The 19,569-nt window shown below is 44.2% G+C and overlaps 1 protein-coding gene and 1 long non-coding RNA gene across 4 annotated transcripts in view; one reads left to right on the top strand and one right to left on the bottom strand.

Annotated features, from left to right (window-relative positions):
- The window catches only part of Gclm (glutamate-cysteine ligase modifier subunit), a 29,286-nt gene extending 19,291 nt beyond the window's left edge, over positions 1-9,995 (bottom strand). The window contains exon 1 of the mRNA XM_052730601.1: positions 9,421-9,995. Coding sequence (XP_052586561.1) covers positions 9,421-9,546 — 126 coding nt within the window. The 5' untranslated portion in view covers positions 9,547-9,995. The remainder of the gene's footprint in view (positions 1-9,420) is intronic.
- LOC128105443 (uncharacterized) lies at positions 3-18,799 on the top strand. 3 transcript variants are annotated; one of them, XR_008216329.1, is made up of 3 exons: positions 3-9,191; positions 10,462-10,540; positions 11,063-18,799. It is a non-coding gene; the product is annotated as an uncharacterized LOC128105443 (long non-coding RNA). The 3 variants fall into 3 exon arrangements; XR_008216331.1 differs by lacking the exon at positions 3-9,191 and having other exon boundaries at positions 10,140-10,540; positions 11,063-13,608; positions 13,866-18,799; XR_008216330.1 differs by lacking the exon at positions 3-9,191 and having other exon boundaries at positions 10,140-10,540; positions 11,063-13,608; positions 13,754-18,799.
- The last annotated feature ends 770 nt before the right edge of the window (positions 18,800-19,569 follow it).

The raw sequence follows: 19,569 nt of genomic DNA, 5'->3' as shown, positions 1-19,569 counted from the left end.
AGAAGCATTTTCAAAGTTAATCAACAGCTCTTCACACCCAGTACTTCAGTAAAGATGCATCAGTAAGTGAAGGAGGGAGAAAAGAGGTATTATTAGAAAATACTATACAAGCCCATGTTTAATTCTTTAAATTTTTTGTGTCCTACACTATCAATTCAAACCTTGCTTTATTTTATTCTTAATTTTTTTTGGGGGGTGGGGGGAACAGAGTCTCTTCCACATAGCCCTGGCTGTCCTGGAACTCACTGTGTAGACCAGGCTGGCCTCAAACTCACAGAGCTGCACCTGCCTCTGCCTCCTGAGTGCTGGGATTAAAGGCGTGCGCCACCACACCTGGGCCTTGATTCATTCTTGGCTGGAAGTGGTAGTCTAATTATTTTGAAGGTGATTTTGTACCAGTGAAACTTTAAGACATAAAAGTATTCATAAAGAAAAAAAGTATTTCAAGGGTAGGTTATAAAGACTTGGGCCAGGGTTGTAGTGGCACACACTGTTAATTCCAACAACATCCAGGAGGTGGAAGCAGGACAAGTTCTGAACTAAATGGTTGAGAATCTAGATGGAGTCTGAACGGAATTCACATAAACTACTGTCACTGTGCTACACTCCTCAAAAATAAACAATGGACTGCAGAGAAGGCTCGGCAGCCAAGAGCACTTGTTGCTCCTGCAAAGGACCTGGGATCAGCTCCCAGCACCACATCAGGCAGCTCACAACTACCAGCACCTCCAGTACCAGGGATCCAATGCCTGCTTCGGGCCTGCGGGCAACTGCACGCATGTAGTGCGTATACAGAGAAGCAGCAACACACATGTGCACATAAATAGAAATACGTTTTTAAAAAGTAACAGAGAATAAGTTTGGCCAGAGGAACTTCTATGTTAGATTGACCTGCGTCATACTATTAAAAATTCAAACCAGGGCTGGAGGAATGGCTCAGTGGTTAAGAGCCCTGGCTATTGTTCAGAGGACCCAGGCTCGATTCCTAGGACCCATACAGCACAACTGTCTGTTACCTCCAGTTTCAGATGACCAGCACCCACTTCTGGCCTCCATGGGTGTCGGGCACAAAAGTGGCGCACTGACACACGCAGGTCAAACACATACATACATTTTAAAAATCGGTCTTGGTTCAGGGATACAGCGCAGTAACAGAGCAGCTGCCCAGCATTCCTGAGACCAGCCTGTGGTTCAGTCGCCAGCACCAAAACATCTAAACATTCAGACTCCGAGCACAATCACAGACCTGCCAAAGACCTTCTCAGAACCACCAGAACTTTCATTTTAACAAACTTTCGTTTAACAAATTCATTCCAGTCGCTACACAATTCTACAGCCTGAAAGCTACCAGCATGGATCACCTACATCACGACAATCTGTAAGTCATCTCCTAACACACAGGGGAGGGACACTTTTTACCTTATCTCCAATGTCTTTATAACAGATTTTTATACTAGCACCATTCTATGTTGTAAATTAAAATATGCATATATATATATATATATATATATATCAATGTCAGTGAGAGTGGTCTCATATAAGATGCATATTTACTTAATGAGTAAAGACCTAGATATACATAACAGAAAATAATTAGAAAATGTTATTTATTACTATATACCAAGCATGCTAGTGGCGTGTCTTCTACTAGGGAAAATATGCCATTTCATTATTCACTAAACTTATTTTTACATTTTTATTAGATGTATTCATTTTATTTTATGTGTGTTTTGCCTGCATGTATGTATGTATACCATGTATGTGCTTGGTGCCCATGGAGACCAGAAAAATGCACTGGATCCCCTGGAACTGGAGTTACAAGGTTGTGAACCACCAAGTGGGTGCTGGAAATCAAACCCCAGTCCTCGGCAAGAGCCACAAGCACTCTTACCTGCTGAGCCATCTCTCCAACTCCTCACTTAACTCCTTTAAAAAGATGTATTGCATTGTTTTATCATGTATGGGTAGCCTCAAGAAGCAATTCTCTCCTGCTATGTGTCTCGGGAATCAAGCTCGGGGTGTCCTGCCTGGACAAGTGCCTGCTGGAGCCACCTTGTAGCCTGGCTCTAAACTTCTTTTCCATCACTAATTAACCAACTCTGGCAACTATAAATCACTGCTTTAAAGATAAGCAAGGGCACAGTGGTTCACATTCTGTGGGCAATCAATGAAAAAGGGAATGAGTAACTACAAGCCCCTGAGTTGCAAAAGCATTTTCTTAATAGCAATAGGGGCTAAATTTTTGAACTCACTATCTCAACTATGATTGCTTATGATAAAGACTGATACAACATGCATTTACCACTTCTTAGTACAGATAATTACAAGGGACAAGAGGGTACCTATTCAAAGTAACAGAGCCACTTAACGTTAATATTTGCAATCTAGAATAGTTTATGTGCCACCCACAATAACTCACCTGGATTCAAGTTATAAGATCTGTATTGTTATGCAAAGCATAATTCAATTAAACTGGTCAGATGAAAAATTATCTGATAATCCTTTCCACACAATTACAAATCTCTATATATAAAGAAGCAAATAAACATTTGTTTCTTTTTTTAAGTTTTGGAGTTTTTGTTTTTCAGCTTACAAAGAATTAAGTTTCATTACTGTGTTTTTCAAAACAGAATTTGATTCTGTGGTTTCTTTCCTCCTTATTCCCCATTCCTCTTCCTCCCTCATCCCCTCTGTCCTCAACTCCTCTCCCATTTCTTGATGTCCTTCTTTTCAACCCCTCCTGTTCCCAGTCATGGCCTCTAGTCCTCATCTGCATCCTCACAACTCCTCCTGTGTGGGAAGACGTCAGCGTCTTCTTACAAACCAGACAGCACTGAAGCAGCAGGATTGACTGACCCACGGGGAGAGGCTAACTACGGGCAGTGCTTTAGCTCGCATTTGCAAACAGGCTAAGATGCTTCCCTCTGGGAAGATGACTGGTTTATATAGTGAGGCTCTGCGGATGCATCCCTCAATCCAAGAAGATAAGCTTCTTCTCAAAGTAGTGGTCTCTTTTCTGAAATCATTTTTTTAATCAATCTTGGATTCTGGACAAATTATAGAAAAGTTCCACAGTTAATTACTTGAGAAATTCATTAGCTGTATCATAAACATATGATTTTTAATCTTATAAATTACATATTATCTCTATTGCCTGGATATTCACCTTGTATTTTTCTGTTTCTTAGTCTCTTTAGTCTTAGGATACTCACACAATATCACTAAAGATCAATTATCACAACTTAGCCAGTCATTAGATCTGGAATTATGTAACAACTTAAAACACTACCACACAACTCAATTGGTCAAATACCCACCGTGTATGTCCTTTTGTAGGTGGTGGAATTGAGTCTGATATAGCTCCCAAATAACCCTCCTGCTTCTACTTCCCAAGTGTAGAGATTCTAGGTGAGTACCACCAAGTGCAGAGATTCTAGGTGAGCACCACCAAGTACAGAGATTCTGGGTGAGTACCACCAAGTGCAGAGATTCTAGGTGAGTACCACCAAGTGCAGAGATTCTAGGTGAGTACCACCAAGTGCAGAGATTCTGGGTGAGTATCACCAAGTGCAGAGATTCTGGGTGAGTACCACCAAGTGCAGAGATTCTGGGTGAGTATCACCAAGTGCAGAGATTCTGGGTGAGTACCACCAAGTGCAGAGATTCTGGGTGAGCACCACCAAGTGCAGAGATTCTAGGTGAGCACCACCAAGTACAGAGATTCTGGGTGAGTACCACCAAGTGCAGAGATTCTAGGTGAGCACCACCAAGTGCAGAGATTCTAGGTGAGTACCACCAAGTGCAGAGATTCTGGGTGAGTACCACCAAGTGCAGAGATTCTAGGTGAGTACCACCAAGTGCAGAGATTCTGGGTGAGTACCACCAAGTGCAGAGATTCTGGGTGAGTACCACCAAGCCCAGTTTTCCTGTCCAACTTTTGACACTGCAACACCACAATGCTGTCATCTCCAACAGTCAGGCTCCAGAATCACACAACAGAGTTACAGATAAATGTTTTAAGTGTGTTTACCATCTTGTCTGAGGCCACATGTGTTGGCTGTATGTGGCTCATGGGCTGTAGGTTTGACAGGACTGAATGGGCAAAAGTCTCACAGAGGCTCATTAAAAATCAAACAGTATTTGATGCTGGTTTGGAATCTCAGCCCTGCCAAATAGGAGTAACTATTTTTAAACCTAATATTTGATCTCATTAAATTCTAGACAAACGTCTTGGCAAAGGTCATAGACTTTTTTTTAATGTATTTAAGGAGCTGGAAGAATGGCTCATCAGTTGAGAGCGTTGGTTGCTCTTCTAGAAGACCCGGGTTCGATTCCCAGTGCCCACATGGCAGCTCACAACCATCTTTAATTCCAGTTTCAGGGAATCCAACACCCTCTTCTGGCCTCCATTGGCATCAGGCACACATGTGGTACACAGACATCCGTACAGGCTAAACACTCACACACATACAATGAAAACATACAAATGAACTCTACCAATGGGTAAATTTGTTTTAATTACAGTGATTTTTTTAAATCTTTTTTATGGATCCTCCTAGTGATCAGCTCCATCAAGATGACTAGCCATCAACAATGAATGCGAACTTCAAACACAGCCACAGAAGTTACTGCCAATGCCCTGAGTACAGAGTGGAAGGGTAATGTGGTCTGAATCCACGGTGGGATGGCAGATGAGATCTTTTCAAGAGGCAGGTTGTCCTGACCTACAGCAGTGTGTACCTGTTGTTGAGCAAAGAGCATTCTTACTATAGACCAAGGAGAACGGGACCAAGGAAGTGCAAGTCTGGGAGGCATTCTGGATATCAATCTGAGTGTTCTCAACTTAGTTATTGAAAAAAAAGGGGAGGGGAAATTTATTCCTGTACTGCCAGATAGTTCTGTGCCTCAGCAGTTGGGACCCAAAAGAGCAAGTAGAATCCTCAAACTTTTCAATCCCTCTAAAGAAGATAATGTCCACCAATATGTTGTCATAAACACAGAAGGCGAGAAGCACCCCAAATTCAGCATCTTGTTATTCCACCTGTCCTGCAACTCAATGACCAACTGCTCTGAAGAACAACACACTAAGAAAAATGAGGTTGCAGAATACACTAAGCTTTTGGAAGCCAAGGAATAACGTCAGGAACAGACTGCCAAGACACATGACGTGGGCTGTCCTCGCTGAGAGCTTCTACTTTTGAGTGCTGACAAAATAAGAATCTCTGAGCCTTCCTTTCTAGTCCATCTCCTTTGTGCCCAACTCTACTGCAACAGGCCCTGAGAAAAGTAATTTATTCAAAGCACAAGACAAGGTCTTCAAAATAGCAATTGTTCCAGGACCTTAAAGAGGACACGAATAGATGTCTTAATGAAGATCGTGAAAATACACTTGAATGCAATAAGGAAAACAGTATAGGATAGTAAAGTAAAATTTAAGAAAGAAATACATCACTAATGAAAACCCAAACTAAAATAAAACTCAACGAAAAAGAGGCTATCAAACAAAAACCTCACAGACCAGTGCCTCGTTCAACTTATGTCAGAGCAGCTGCTTCTGACAGCAGATGGGAACTAACACAGAGACTAAACAGGACAATGTTTAAAGACTTTGGCACACACAGCCCTAAGTGGGATGTCTTCACCAACCCCCTCCTCAAAGCTCAGGGATCTATGCAGAAGGTGGAAAGATTGTAGGAGCCAGAGGTGGTGGGTTCCACTCCAAGGAAGCAGGGTCTTCTGACACAACAGCACTGATGCACACATGAACTCTGACTGTGGCAGCACGCACAGAACCTGCACAGGTTCAAGCCAGATGGGTCCCAGCACTGAGAGAGGGATGTGGACATGGGGTTCCACCCCTACCCCTGAAGCTATGTGCAACTGATACCAACTGACAAGAGAGAACAAATCGGTTTTCTCCAGTGGAGGGAGTGTCAGTGGGTCTATCTACCATATCCACGGCAGGCCCCATGCCTAGGAGTGGCTGGGCAACAAAACAACTCCATGGCTTTTCCTGTGGACTTTGTTTGGCTTTGTCTTGCTTTGTTTTGTCTTATTGGTCTTTTGTTTGTTCATTTTGAGGTTTTGTGGGTTTTTGTTTTTTGAAAGAAAGAACATAAAGTTGGATGGGTGGGGCGGTGGGGAGGACCGAGGAGCAATCACAGGAGGAGAAATACAATCAAAATACATTGAAAAAATAAAATAAAAAAATTTAAAAAAGACTCTTTAAGAGTAAAAAAGATGGTCAGGCTTTGAAAAAAATAGTGGTTGTTTCTGTTTTCCAATTTCCTTAATCTCTTCAGTGAAGTTGAACTGTTTCAAACAGCACAGACCACTTTGATCTCTGGCTGTCAGGAAATTCTTTATGCAGAGACTGCAGAGATGGTTCTGTAGGTATACCACACAAAGCAGGAGGATCTGAACTCAGATCTCAGGACCTAGGTAAAAGCCAGGCATGGTGGTGGGTGCCCGAACCTGTGAGGGTTTGGGGGCACGAGGCAGTGGAGACAGGCTAGTTTAGCCAATCTGTGAGCTTTGGGCTCAGTGAGATACCCTGTCTAAAAATCAAGATCAAGAGTAATAGAGGAAAATATCAACCATCAGCCTCTGGCCTCTGAGCTCACACACAGAAGAGAATTCTCCATGCAGAAACAGAACACACCCACTGCATTCTAACTAATCTGTTATGGCTTCCTTATACTATGCTGACATGTCTTGGGGCTTTCCTCAATGTTTTCTAGTTTGCGCTTCTGTCCCATTAGGAAACGCCCTGAGCAAACACTACAGACCATTATTAATCCTTTCAACAATTTTTTCAAACTTCATACATTAGTGCATTTAAGAATCAATTTTTTAAGAGCTGGAGAGATGGCTCAGTGGTTAAGAGAACCTACTGCTCTTGCAGACGGCTCAAATTTGATTCTCAGCACCCACAAGGCAGCTCCCAGCCACTGTAACTCCAGCTCCAAGGGGATCTGACACACGTGCACAAGCACACACATAATTTAAAGAATTATATTTTTATAAATGGCAAAGATTGTTGAGGAATAGCAGTCATTGAATCAGTGGGTCATTTTAGCTCAGGTTATTTGTTTGTTTATTTATTTATTTTTGTTTTCGAGACAGGGTTTCTCTGTGTAGCCCTGGTTGTCCTGGAACTCAATCTGTAGACCAGGCTGGCCTCAAACTCAGAGATCCCTCCCTCCAAGTTCTGGGATTAAAGGCATGTGCCACTACACCCAGTTTAAAAAAAAAAAATCAATTTTTACAAAGTGCAACAGGATTGAAAAAAATATCTACCATACAGTATGAAAGGGTTAATGATATCTACCATACAGTATGAAAGTGTTAATGATATCTAACATACAGTATGAAAGGGTTAATGATATCTACCACAAAGTATGAAAGGGTTAATGATATCTTCTGTGCAACCTCTTTCTAATATGTTGATAAACACACATGTGGGAGGCCAGCTCCCACTTTTCCCAGAGTTCCTATGAGGAGGCAAGAGGGATAAGAAACTTGTAGATAGAAAGATAGCGAAGTGGAGAAAGACAGAAACACAGGATAGCTTTGGGAAGACCTGGGTCAATACCCAATGGCCCCTTCTGCCTCTTCAAAAGGGCTTTTTATAACAATGCCAAGGGGCGGGGCAAAAGACCTCCCCCTTACAAAATCAAACCACACCATACAGCCAAATGCAGACCCTTCCAAACCCCTGGTAACCACGCCTGTCGTCAAATCATCCCCTTATGCAGCCCTACTGGGTAAAGCAAGCTCACATTCTCAGACACTGAGTAATTTGGGCCTACACACACACAGAAACAGAACTAAATGATGAACTATGAACTAAATGGATAAAATATTTATTATTTTCAGTCAAAAACTTTTGAAAGCCTCTCTGATGATGGCTGAGAGATGCACTGAAATTCTCACAGGATTAATCAAACATTAAAGAAAAAAACAACTTTGAAAGCCACCAGAGCGTGTTGTGGTTAGATAAGAGAATGTTTCACCCAGTACATTCATACTCGTGGCAAAATGCTCGATTGGACTCAGTGCAGGGGGAAATTAGGGCTCTCTGTACCAAAATATAGTAATACCCCTGGGAGAAATAAGCAAAAACATACACATTTAGCTGGAACCTGAACACACATGGGCTGGGCTAGGCCAGGGACTCAGGTTCCTAAATCTGACTGGCCCAGGCTCTCAGTTTACAATGAGGAGGATGCCAGGTGCTGTTGTATAGCTGGTCTCATTAAAAGATCTGAGGCTTGTCTGATGACAGGTACAAATGCTACAATATGACATAACTTAGGAAGTGTTTACCTTCTGATGATACAGTTGATAAAAAGCCTGTATGCTGAGTATTTTCATATACCATCTTTTACTTTCTACAACAACCTGATGAAAGGATATTACTCAGGGTTAAAGTTACAGACAGGAAAATGTTCTCAAACATACAGCTCCTGAATGTCAATGTTTTATATTTTAAAGAGTTTCTATTTATCTTTTCTTTTTTTTTTTTTTTTGAGACAGGGTCTCACATCGTAGCCCAGGCTGGCCTCAGATTCCACATCCAATCCCTCAGTCCATTGAGTCTGGGTACTGGAGTGCACCACCATACCCAGCTTATTTTTTCCAACACATAATAATTGCACATCTCTTTTGTTTTTAAGCGGCAAACGTGCTCCAATATACCTCTGCAACTAGTAGCATGGTCTGTGGAGAACTACTGGCCCAGGAATGGTCCATTAACACAAATGCAACACGTTTTAAATTCAACATTAAACTTTGTCACTTCCAACTAGTAATTAGGGTTTTTTCTGGGGGCGGGGGGGGGGGGGAAGCGGTTTTAAGACAGGGTTTTTCTGTGTAGCTCTGGAATTCCCTTATGACCAGGCTGGCCTCAAACTAAGAAATCCTCCTGCCTCTGCTTCCCCGGGGCTGGCATTAAAGGCATGTGCCGCCGTGCTGTTCGTTTTGAAGCAACTAAAATGTTAACTTGCAGTAAGTACCCCCAAATCCAAATTCAACCCATTAGAGAAACGAATGTCAGTGACGTCAAAGTCGAGCGCATTTGTTAGTTCATCTACCAAGCACTAACCTAAGACTCCTGGACCCGGCTAGGGGAGAGGCAAGGACGCTGAGGATGCAGGGCTGCAGTGGCTCTGTCCAACTTGCCCAGCCAGGTAGGGGACCCAGTGAGCTGGAGAGTGGAGAGATCAACCGAGAGCCCACCGTGCAGCGGCACCTGCTCAGGCGGGATGGCACCCAGCTCCCCCGCGATAGCTCCCTCCGGGGCGGGCGGAGCCCTGGCGCGTCCCGCCTGTCCCCCACCTGCCCCGAGGCCCGCGGGATGTCCCCGCAGCCCCCCACCCCACCCCACCTTCCCGGGAAGCCCGGCCCCACGGTGCTCACCTCCTCGCTGTGCGTGGACGGACACTTTTTCCGCAGGCGGCCCCAGTTGAGCAGGTTCCCCGTCTGCAGGTGCAGGGTGCTGGCCCGCGCCAGGAGCGCCCCGGCCGCGCGGCTGTCGGTGCCCATGGCAGCTGCCGCCTTGACTGGGGGGACCGGGGAGCGACGGGGCCGCGGAGGGGCGGGCGGGCGGGCGGGAAGACGGCTGCCTCCGCCGGGCGCGGTGTCCCCAGGCCCGAGAGGCGAGCGCGAGGCTGCCGGGCTCCGCGCGGCCACAGCCCGGTGTGCGCTCGGGCCCGAGGAGGCCGGAGCGGCGACGGGGAGGCGGTCCCGGAGGGGCGGCGCCGGCGCGGGCGGACGGACGGACGGACGGACGGGCGGACCGGCGGGCGGCCGCTGCGGTTTCTGCGGCCGCCCGGGTTGAGGGAGCTGTTTCCTGGAAGACAATGACTAAGCAGAAACCGACCCGGAGAAAGTGCTTCGTAACCGTTACTCGTCCCGCGGCGGGCCAGGGGCGGGGCGCGGAAGGGCCGGCCGGGGCGCAGGCCCGCGGGTGACTGGCCCTCGGCCTGCGGCGGGCGTGGCGCCGGGCGGCGGGGCGCGGGCGGCGCCGCCGCGGGGGGCGGGGCGGGGCGGGGCGGGGCGGGGCGGGGGGAGCGCGGCGCGCGGAGGAGCGCCCCCTGCTGGCCAGAGCGCGCCGCGCGCCCTACGCCGCCGCCGCCGCCGCCGCCGCCGCCTCGTTGGGAGTTCACGGCCCCCACCCGGGGCGCGCTCCCCAGCCAAGGGCGGCCGCGGCGCTGCGGGTCTCCGCACAGCCTCTTTCTAAGGACAGCCGGAGATCCGTCGTCTTTGACATCTTGCCTGCTCCTAATTCTCTGAAGTTCCCCTTGCCCCGCGCCCTGCCAGTGCTTTGGCTTTGCTTGGCTTCGCTCCAGAACCCTCCTCCCCAAACTGATGATCAGGTTTTCTCCCCGCGTGTTGATTTACCCTGTTTGCTGGTACCGCATGAAATCATCTTTAAATCGCTTTATCTTGCCCTTTCAGAAGCCTGGACTTCGAGAGACAAGGCCTAAGCCCACGAAACACTAAATAATAAGAATATCACAGGGCAGTTAGTTTCCAGGTAAGCTAAGCGTAAAGAGCAGATGATAAGAGAAAGCTTTATCACCCACACTCTCACAAGCTGTGATTCTTCACCATCCCTTTTGGGGTAGACTGGGTAGAGCATCAAACGGACCATTTATTAAGCTTTACTCAAGAAACTTACACTTTTGTTGAAATGAGTCAGCTGCATTAGAACCAAATGGGGTTTGCAATTGTAAGGGGGCAAAATCTTTTAAGAAGAAAAATGAATCTGAGTTGGTAAACTCGTAAGAAACAGGGAAGGCAAGATAAGAAGATCCAGAGAAAGTGAGGCTGATGTGGAGTAAATATTTGTGGGCCCAATGAACAAGAGTCCATGGATGAAAAGGGTTATCTCAGAAGCAAGCTCTAACAAGGCCTACTTCATAAATAACTGATTCTTCTGATGAATTTGCTATGATATCATTACTTGACTTTTTATATATTCTCTTAAGCCTGTGTAAATAATATTTGGTTAAAACTTAGTGGTCATATTTCCTAAACTGTTCTCTCTCTTTTCTAGGATCTTTTTAAAAGATCTGCTTAGCCCATGCCTTTGATCCCAGCACTTGGGAGCCAGAGGCAGGTGGATCTCTGTGAATTTAAGGCCAGCCTGGTCTACATAGTAAGTTACAGTGTGGTGATATATTGTGTCCCCCAATATACTGTGTCTCCCAATAAAATTTACCTGAGGACCAGAGGAAGAAGCCAGCCACTATATTAACATAGAAGTCAGGCAATGGTAGCACACACCTTTAATCCTATCACTTGGGAGACAGGGATCTGTCTGGATTTCTGTGAGTTCAAGGCCACACTGGGGAACAGAGCCAAGCGTGGTAAAACATGCTTTTAATCCCAGCACTAACCATAGAGGTCTGGAGGTCTGTACAGACAGACAGGAAGTGACAGAGCTGGGCAGGAAGAGGAAGTGATGAAGCTGAGCTGAGAGAGCAAATGAGAGGACAGAACAGAAAGGCATATGTACATGGGCAGACAGGAAGTAGCTTGCTTTGGAAGCTGCAGAGTTGGTGAGGTGAGGTTAGCTGTGGCTTTTCCTATTCCTCTGATCGCTCTCAGGCTTTAACCCCAATTTCTGGCTCCGAGTTTTTTGTTTAATAAGACCATTTAGTGATTCATCTACATTCCAGGGCAGCCAGAGCTGTGTAGAGAGACTCTGTCTCAAAAAACAAACAAAAAGTTTATTTATGTGTATGTAATGTATGTTTGCCTCCATGAGTTTGTGTGTACCATCTGTGTTCAGGGCCCCTGGAAGCCAGAGGAGGGTGTCAGCTCCTCCATGTGGGTGATGGGAACTGAATCCTAGGTCTTCCTCAAGAGGAGTGAGCTCTCTTAACCATGGAGCCATCTCTCCAGCCACTCTTCTCTACCAATTTTTATTAATAATACAGCACGTTGTTCAGAAATGTTGGCTTACAGATCTCACATCAGCAAGTACTCTCAATGTCATTTTACCCGAATTTCTGTTTCACTTTCTCAAAACCAGGAAGGTAACTTGAACTATCACGAGACTACCAATAGCTGACCATTTTTTAATGTGTAGATCTATACATCTACCATTTTTCAAATTAATATTTACTGAATTGGGTAGATGTGATGAGTTAATAAGAGAAGGTATGGGGATTTCTTCGTCCAGTACTTGACGTATAGTAAATGCTCAGAAAGTGAGGAGGATTCTTTGTGGTGCTGGGGATGAACACCAGGGCCTGGCACATGTGTTCTGACCCTGAGCTACATCTCTAGCCCGAGAATGTTGTGGAATATTTGTTTAACTGGGCAAAGATGTGTTCCATTTGTTTATGCAGTGGACTTTCTTTAACGGCGTAAAGGTGTGTCACATTTGTTCAGCCTGCATTTGTTTAATTATGTGAAGACGTGTTGCATTTGTTTCACCTGGCCTGCCCAAAGCTCTTAGTTGGCCTAATAAAGAGCTGAAAGGCCAAGAGTTAGGCAGAGAAAGGATAGGCAGGGCTGGCAGGCAGAGAGAATAACTTGAAGGAGAAATCTAGAAGAGAAGAAGGAGAAGAGGACGGAGAGGAGAGGGACACGCCCTGGGCCAGCCAGACACGAGAAGCAGTGAAAGTAAGACATGCAGAAGGAAGACAGGTAAAAAGCCCCGAGGCAAAAGGTAGTTAAAGAGAAACCGGTTAATTTAAGTTAAAAGAGCTAGCCAGAAACAAGCCTAAGCTAGGCCAAGCATTCATAACTAATAATAAGTCTCCGTGTCATGATTTGGGAGCTGGTTGATGGCCCAAAAGAAAAAGCCTGGTACACAAGAACTTCTGTTATCCTGGTCTACTCTCTCCTGTTACAGCCTAGCTACCACAGGTTGACAGATTCATAACATGATCAGCAAGCATCGCAGTATTGTAATGGATCTTTCTTGTCGGACTTTCTTTGGACCACCAGCCCTGAAATAATGACATGGAGACTCATTAATTTTGAAAGCTTGACCTTTAGCTTAGGCTTTGTCCCAACTAGGTCTTAAATGAACCTGCTTCTATTAATCTACATTCTGCCACATGACTTTTTACTTCTCCATTCTGGATGCCCAACTCCTTCAGTATCTCGCTGGATTCTCTTACTGTCCCAAATTCTAACTTTCAATCTCTCTCTCTCTCTCTCTCTCTCTCTCTCTCTCTCTCTCTCTCTCTCTCTCTCTCAGTCCTGCCTATTCTCTCCTGCCTAGCTATTGACCATTCAGCTCTTTATTAAATCAATCACAAAGATACATCTTCACACAGTGTACAATTATCTCGAAACACATTGTGTTCCTGAGATTTATGTATGTAAACTCATATGCTCTTAGCCACTCAGTTGAGTGACTTGTTGAAGATTCCCAGTGAGCCCTGATCCAAACCTAGACCCCTTGACCAGATGTGGTAGCACACACCTACAATCCCACCACTCTGCAGGCTGAAGCAAGGAGGATCAGGAATCCAGTGGTAGTCCGAGCTACTTAATGAGATACCTATTTCAAAACAAACAACAGGGTTGCGGGAGAACCTAGATGCTGTCATTTAAACTCTTCACTCTTCCATCATATTAAAGGTAATTTAAATTCTTTAATGTGTTTGTGCATGATTTATATGCTTCTCATGCCTTACATATTTTACTTAATGATACTGTTGCTGTAACACCACAGTTTGGGGGGTGGGGTGGGGGAAGAGAAATGTAATCTTCTAAATGTATTCAGGGTGCCAAAGGAAGGAGTACAAACCAGAAGAACTTGTGAGTCTTTGTCTCCAGGAGGGCATGCTTGCATACTTCCTCCTGTAGGTACAGTACACCGCAAGCTTTGTTTCCAGGTGTGTGAACACTCCCCTGCAAGAGCTGCATGCACAGGAGAAGTCACCAACACCCAGTGCTTTTCAGCTCGTGCTTTTCATTTCCTGGTGTTGGTAGGATCTGATAGCATTGCTGCTTGCCTTTTCAAACCCGTTCCTTTTGCTTGGCCTGTAACAGTCTCTACTACATCCCCAGTGCATGTAACTGCGGAACTCTTCTGGAAGCCCAACAAGTGTTTAGATCAAAGCAGACAAGAAAAAAAAGTTCATGGTGAATTCGTTGCTGTAGAAAGAGATACCATTTCATCCCCAGCTTTTTGTTTGTTGTTTCTGTGGGGTTTTTTTGTTTGTTTGTTTTTTGGTTGGTTGGTTGGTTGGTTGGTTTTTTGCTGTATATGAGACTAAACAACATCTAAGAATTAAATTCCTTTTGTCGAATTGTTGTAAGAAGTATCAAATAAGAGCCTTTTCTAACATGCAAACGTTTTAATCCTTACTCACTAAAACCCGTGTTTACTCAGAGGTCCGCTGCTCCAGTCTAGGAATTGGATGTCCTTTTCTGTTTGGAACAGGGACACCTCTGGCTTTCTCCATTTCCTGTGTGCCAATTCTTTTCAAGCTAGCCCATTAAGTAAGATTGGGAGGTCTGCCCCAGCCAGTGGGGAAAACACACAGGCACACCTTCCTTAGAGGAAGAACAGAAAAACAGGTGCACTTCCTGTCCAGGTATGGTCCCTCCTCCCGAGCACACCCTCTTGATCAAGAGTAACGTTTTGTCCAGACACTTCAGTTGACACCGTAGTCTCTCTCTCTTTTTTTTTTTTTACTCCAAACATACGTTTAGTATTAGAAGGCTACCTGATGAATTTATTCTTCTAAAGTAGATTTAAATTCTCAATTTTTATTTTAACTCCCTCAGTTACCGTGTTTTTGTTTCCGTGCTCAGGAGTCACTGAGTGACACCATCTTAAGGATGTGGCCTGTGACAGAGCTGGGCCAGTGCCAAGGAGTCGTTTGGACTGATGGTGGGAGAGGCCGTGGTACCCTTCATCAGTGTGACTAGAGTGTGGCTAGCAGAGGAGCTTACCAAGAGGAGGCTTTGGGTTGGCGTCTGAAGCCCTGAGGAGCCTCTCACACTTGAGTGAGGCAGAGTTGACAGAAGTCAATAAACAGGCAAAGCATCTCTATTTAAAAACACTGCTCAGTAGCTGTGTCTCAAGCACCCAGGATTTGACAGTGTGAGGCTAAGTAGGCAAAGTCCCCGTGAGTGTGCACTGGTCCCTATTCTTTGGTAACTTGCAGTCCATTGGAGGAGGCTGATGCTAGTCATAGAACAGAAGCAAAGCCAAATTATACTGTGGTGGTGGTTACAAGGAAAAGGTACAAATATACTAAACCCACAGTGGCTTGTAAAATTATAGTAGGGAATGCCGATCTGGAGCCCTATGAGAAGACTTTGGCCATTATCTAACATGGCTTAACAAGAACCATGGTGAACAAAGGCTAAAGAGGAGTCACCAAAACAGTGTGTGTGCCTTCATTTTGCCCTAATTAGAAAGGAGAAAATAACACTGCTGTGATGGTACTAAAAAGTACTATGACTTAGACCAAGCAAGATAGAAGACGGTCTATTTTCCCAAGGATCAGGGGTTCAAAGGGAGAATGGTCCAATGGGACAATGTGAGGGTCAGGATTGAAGAGGAAAATTTGTTCATAATCCCATATGTTTGCGTGTAATAAAAGTCATACCATTAATAAATGAATCCATTGTCTATTATGGTCATGTAGGATTGACTGGAGAGCCGCTATGTTGTAAAATTTGGCAGTATAAGATGGTGATAGAAGAAGAGAATAAATTTATTACTTTTGTTTGGAGCTGCACCGATATTTTGGCTCCAAGATCAACACTTTCCTCTTAAAGTTGTGCTGTGGGATGGTCTGTATGTCAAATGTGTTGCTGATTGGTCAATGAATAAATCACTGATTGGCAGTGGCCAGACAGGAAGTATAGGCGGGACTAACAGAGAGGAGAAAGGAGAGAACAGGAAGCTGGTTGAGGGAGACACTGCCAGCCGCCATCAGGACAAGAAAGATGTAAAGTACCGGTAAGCCACAAGCCACGTGGCAAAGTATAGATTAATAGAAATGGATTAATTTAAGCTGTAAGAACAGTTAGCAAGAAGCCTGCCACGGCCATACAGTTTGAAACCAATATAAGTCTCTGTGTTTACTTGATCGGGTTTGAGCGGCTTGGGACTGGCGGGTGAGAGAGATTTGTCCTGACTGTGGGCCAGGCAGGAAAACTCTAGCTACAAGTTGGGATGGTCATGTTGTTATAAATGGAGGCATGGTCTTAGTAGTCCTTACATACTTTCTTAGCCAGTTAATTAGGAATTTTAAGCTTCTATTTTTGGACTCGTAATGTATAGTTTGTTATGTTTATAGCACATAAATCTTCAAGTAATTTTGGCATCAAGTGATAGGAAGTAGATGCATAACTATCAAAGTATTTTCTAGTGTGAAGGATGCCTCGATGTTATTAAGGTAGTATGTGAATATTCTTTATGGTGTGACTAACACATAGTGGGAATACAGGGTCATAACTAGTAAAATTAAGTTCTACTAGGATAATAGTGAAGCTAGATCATCACATTGCTATTAAAGGATGTAATCTGTAATAGACAAACTGGTAGTATAGTTTGACTATGAATTTGTTCATAGTTTGAGTTTATGAGACAAAGCAATGACAGCTCGTGACTGTGGGCTATCAGGACTAAGGCGCCATAAAACCTTCATAACGTTTGGCTAAGAATGACTGCAATTACCTCTATATGACTTGACAGACTCATGACTGGTGATTTTTAAGTCTGTTTGGTGTAAATAAGTAGCACTTGATTTGTGGAGCCCGATGACCCTTCATTGGGATAATGTAAGAAACGGATAGGCTGTGTGTTCTGTCGGTGTTTGGAATTAGAGTAATGTTTATTATTCTGTAGCCACCTATTTTATTAACAATGCCGCTACAAGGACCGAAGAGCTAATACCTGGGGCTTGTCTGGGTGCTTTCCGTAGGCAGAGGCCATACAGGGTATTCTTAACTGTGACTGCTATTGTACTTGCTGGTCATAGGAGACTATTAAATGAGGAGCTTGGTAACTCAGGAGTAGCTTATCAAATAATTTAAAGAGTGCTCCATATAGATTAAAGCTATGAGTAGTCAATCAGGGTACAAAACAGGAAATGAAAATGCTCTGTTTAATCATTCAGTTTGGCTTCCTCAGTGGGCGATAATAATTAAATTGGAGTTAGAATATAGAATATAGAGAATATAGAATAGGATTAGGTCTTTTGGCAATAAATACCATGATTAAAAATATTTGTAGAGAACTCTTGCTGGGCAGTGGTGCCACACACCTTTAGTCCTACCAGTTGGGAGGCAGAGGCAGGTGAACTCTGTGAGTTCAAGGCCAGCCTGGTCTACAAAAAGAGTTCCAGGACAGTCAGAGTGGTTACACAGAGAAACCCTGTCTGAAAAAGAGCAAACAAAAATTTGTAGAGAACTCTTAAAAATTGTGATAGGAATGCTGAAGTGTAGCTCTGCACAGTTGATGGTTTCTGGTAGGGTCGGGAAGGACTCAGTTTTCACTAAGAGCTGGCCACTGGGAGTCTGACCATGCTCCAGTGAGTAGTATATGGGAAACACAAATTGGACTTGGTATATTTTTCTTCTTCTTTTTTGGGGGGAAATCACAAGGATGGATATGGAAGGACTGGGGGGTGAGGATGATTGGTGTGCATTATGTGAAATTCTCAAACAATCAAAAATATGTTGTAAAAATATTTATAGAGGTTGGATGTGGTGGCACATACCTGTAATTCTAGCATTTAGGAGATAGAGGCTGGAAGATGAAGAGTTCAAGGCCATCTTTGGCTCTGCAGATAGTTTGAAGCCACCCAGTGGTAAATGAGATTCACTTACAAAGCAAACAATCCAGGCATGGTGCCCCATGCCTTTAATCCCAGAACCCAGGAGGCTGAACTTGAGACTAGCCTGGTCTACAAATTGAGTTCCAGGACAACAAAGGCTACACAGAGAAACCCTGTCTCAAACAATGAACAAACAAGCAATACCCCTTAAAGCAAAGAATATATGCAGAATAATTAATATTGCTTAATAATCAATATTGAGTATTTTTGTCTTTCATTGCTATAACAAAACACCTAAGATAAAGAAGAGGAAGATTTTTGGTTGTGGTGGTGTAACCCTTTAATCCCAGCACTAGGGAGACAGAGGCAATCAGATCTCTGTGAGTTCAAGGCCATGATGGTCTACATGGTGAGTTCTAGGCCAGCCAGAGGTACCCAGTAGGGGTGAGGGGTTGGGGGGAGACAGACGGAGGGAGGGAGAGATTATTATCATTGACTGTTCAAAATTGGTCAAGGAATATGGAAACCTGGATTCTGTATTGACTGTCCCCAAATAGTGCTTCACCTCGAGATGAACATAAAGTCCAAAAATCTATTTGCCATTAAATGAAGAATCATCATCGTCCATTAGAGAGAACCCCAGGCTGCAGGGACCAGAATCCAGACTCGTAGCAGGAGCAGAGATGGCAAATAGCAGAGGAACCTCAGGCAGGCCAAAAATGTTCAGAATCTCCTTTGTGAAGCGAAGGAGTTGGATATAGTTTCCTATGGCTAGCTCAATCTCCCCAAAGACTTCTCAATAACTGGCAACTGAGAAACCAAGGATTATAAAGGGGCTATTTTCATAAGAGGATTAAAAGATGTAAGCTCTATCCTAATATTCAGAGGTACAATGGGAAATTGCTCCCATTAGAAGGTATTGAGTTGAGATATTAATATTCATACCTTGAACTAGTCCTGATGTGGATTATCAAGTCTAATTTGAGTACTAAGAACCAGAGATTGGCAGCTGTATATGTCCAGGTAGATTGTCTTAGCTTTTGGGAAACAGAGATTGGAAATCTACTTTTTTTTTTTTTTTTTGTTTTGTTTTGTTTTTCGAGACAGGGTTTCTCTGTGTAGCTTTGCGCCTTTCCTGGGACTCACTTGGTAGCCCAGGCTGGCCTCGAACTCACAGAGATCCACCTGGCTCTGCCTCCCGAGTGCTGGGATTAAAGGCATGCGCCACCACCGCCCGGCTGGAAATCTACTTTTAAAACAAGTCAACAAGTATCTCTTACAATCTCTGTAATTTGAGAACCATTGATCTTGCGTATATATTTTCTTTGACACCTGATCACAGATTTGTTAAGGAGTCTAATTGTCTTGCCCAGCATTTCTCCGTAATACATACATGTCTATCTTCTGAGTCAGGTGTGGTGGTACACGCCTATAATCCTAGCTATTTGAGAAGCCGAGGCAAGAGGATCACTTGAATTACAGACAAGCTTAGGCAACATGACTAACTGAAAAAATTTAGCTTTTAAAATTTTGTGTGTGTGTGTGTGTGTGTGTGTGTGTGTGTGACATGAATTCACAGACGGTGCATATGTGGAGGTCAGTGGGCAGCTTTCATGAACCAGTTCTCTCCACATTTCCCGGGGGTTCTGGGAATCAAACTCACGTCATCAGACTTATGTGGTAACTTGCTGCACTGTCTGGCCTGCCCCATATTTCCATTATACAAATAATATAATTTATTGTAACATATCTGGAATGTGCAGAAAAATAGAAGACAAACCATCCAGACAACTACATT

Source organism: Peromyscus californicus, unplaced genomic scaffold, assembly GCF_007827085.1.
Source record: "Peromyscus californicus insignis strain IS unplaced genomic scaffold, ASM782708v3 Scaffold_9__1_contigs__length_137607984, whole genome shotgun sequence".
In the NCBI taxonomy this organism is placed as follows: domain Eukaryota; kingdom Metazoa; phylum Chordata; class Mammalia; order Rodentia; family Cricetidae; genus Peromyscus; species Peromyscus californicus.
This window is presented reverse-complemented; position numbering and strand designations above follow the sequence as displayed.